Raw genomic sequence first — 1915 nt, forward strand, 5'->3', positions numbered from 1 at the left:
ATGGACATGATGATAACAGCTAACAACAGGCCATAATGTATAATACTTACGAAGCTATTCTGATGCAGAAAGCCATGGACATGATGATAACAGCTAACAACAGGCCATAATGTATAATACTTACGAAGCTATTCTGATGCAGAAAGCCATGGACATGATGATAACAGCTAACAACAGGCCATAATGTATAATACTTACGAAGCTATTCTGAGGCAGAAAGCCATGGACATGATGATAACAGCTAACAACAGGCCATAATGTATAATACTTACGAAGCTATTCTGAGGCAGAAAGCCATGGACATGATAATGAGAGCTAACAGGAGGCCAGATGAAACCCCAAATAGAATAAATTTCAGTTGTTTTTCCCACGAATCAGAAATGTCATCATCTTTAATTTTCTAAACCAATGAAATAATTACAATATATAAACAATCAAATATCATATTTTCTTTAAAATCAAATAAAGAAAACCACAGAGTAAAAACTATATAACCAGCCTGACTTCAAAATCATTAACATAAGAAACCAAATCCAAGAATCTAGTTCTAACAAATACTTCAAACTGGTAATAACAAATAGTAATCAACAATCTATGTAGTATATTTCTAAACAAGTGATTATCTACCTAAAACAGTTTGTAAAAAGTTATGGTAATATCTAATCTACCTGGCACATTATAGAACATACTATTGTAATATTTAATCTACCTGGAACATTATAGAACATACTATTGTAATATTTAATCCACCTGGTACATTATAGAACATACTATTGTAATATCTAATCTACCTGGCACATTATAGAACATACTATTGTAATATTTAATCTATCTGGCACATTATAGAACATACTATTGTAATATTTAATCTACCTGGCACATTATAGAACATACTATTGTAATATTTAATCTACCTGGCACATTATAGAACATACTATTGTAATATTTAATCTACCTGGTACATTATAGAACATACTATTGTAATATTTAATCTATCTGGCACATTATTGAACATACTATTGTAATTGTTGCGTCATCGAGGTCACGTGACTGGTGTGGAGCCACCTATTTTCTAGAACTATCCTGTACCTTGGCGAATGCTCTAGTATTTACTAGATATAGGGTAGTCCTGGTATATAAAAGAGGGTGACAACGTGACGGGGGAAGAATGTGTGTGTAGGTAATGAGTAATTGAACTGCAGTCAGAGAGAGACGTATTGTTGAAGTTAACGTTCGTTGTTAAAACGTTTGTAAAAGAGCGACTGTTGAAAATAAGTGTATCGTGAAGTTATATTCAGAAAGAATAAACCAGTTTTATTAAGTAAGGACTTGTGTCGTTAAGTTTCGTCGGAACGAAGTTACGGAAAGTTAATTAACAAACGGAGACGTAACAATATATTATTTTACAAACAAAACACCAGTTACTATAATAATTTATAATAATAAACTCCACATAATATTCTCTTATTGTAGATCGCTAAACGTATTCAATTACTCCTTCATTATAATGTTTAAACACTAAATCCGCAGTGCGCTTTACTAACAGTTTAAACTGACCTTCAATATAGAAATCAAGACTTGTAAAGTGTCACACCAGACTTGGAGAAAAAACCATATGATTATTTTACAAACTACATACTTCCCAATGGTTAAAGTTTTGATAATAATTCAGTGATTGTAACAAAAAACATCAGTTACTATAATCATTTTATAACAATAGTGCATGATGATTTCTTGAATGATCGGGGAAGTCCGAGTGTGTTCGAGATGCCCTCTTCGTTAGTATATAAGCCTGGCAGTAAAGCCAGCGGGAGTATAAATGAAGAGAGAGCAGTAGTTACTTTGAGTTCCGTGTAATTTATGATTCTGTTAGTTTCGAGCTAGTGAGCCGTAAAGTGTGTGTTTTGCGCTCGTC

At 32.7% G+C, this 1915-nt stretch overlaps 1 protein-coding gene across 1 annotated transcript in view; it reads right to left on the bottom strand.

The window, feature by feature from the left end:
* Nucleotides 1–1915, bottom strand: part of LOC111089227 (cadherin-23-like) — a 19378-nt gene that overhangs the window by 7079 nt on the left and 10384 nt on the right. The window contains exon 7 of the mRNA XM_022401312.1: nt 273–400. Coding sequence (XP_022257020.1) covers nt 273–400 — 128 coding nt within the window. The remainder of the gene's footprint in view (nt 1–272; nt 401–1915) is intronic.

The sequence above is a fragment of the Limulus polyphemus genome, unplaced genomic scaffold (assembly GCF_000517525.1).
Source record: "Limulus polyphemus unplaced genomic scaffold, Limulus_polyphemus-2.1.2 Scaffold5609, whole genome shotgun sequence".
NCBI lineage: Eukaryota > Metazoa > Arthropoda > Merostomata > Xiphosura > Limulidae > Limulus > Limulus polyphemus.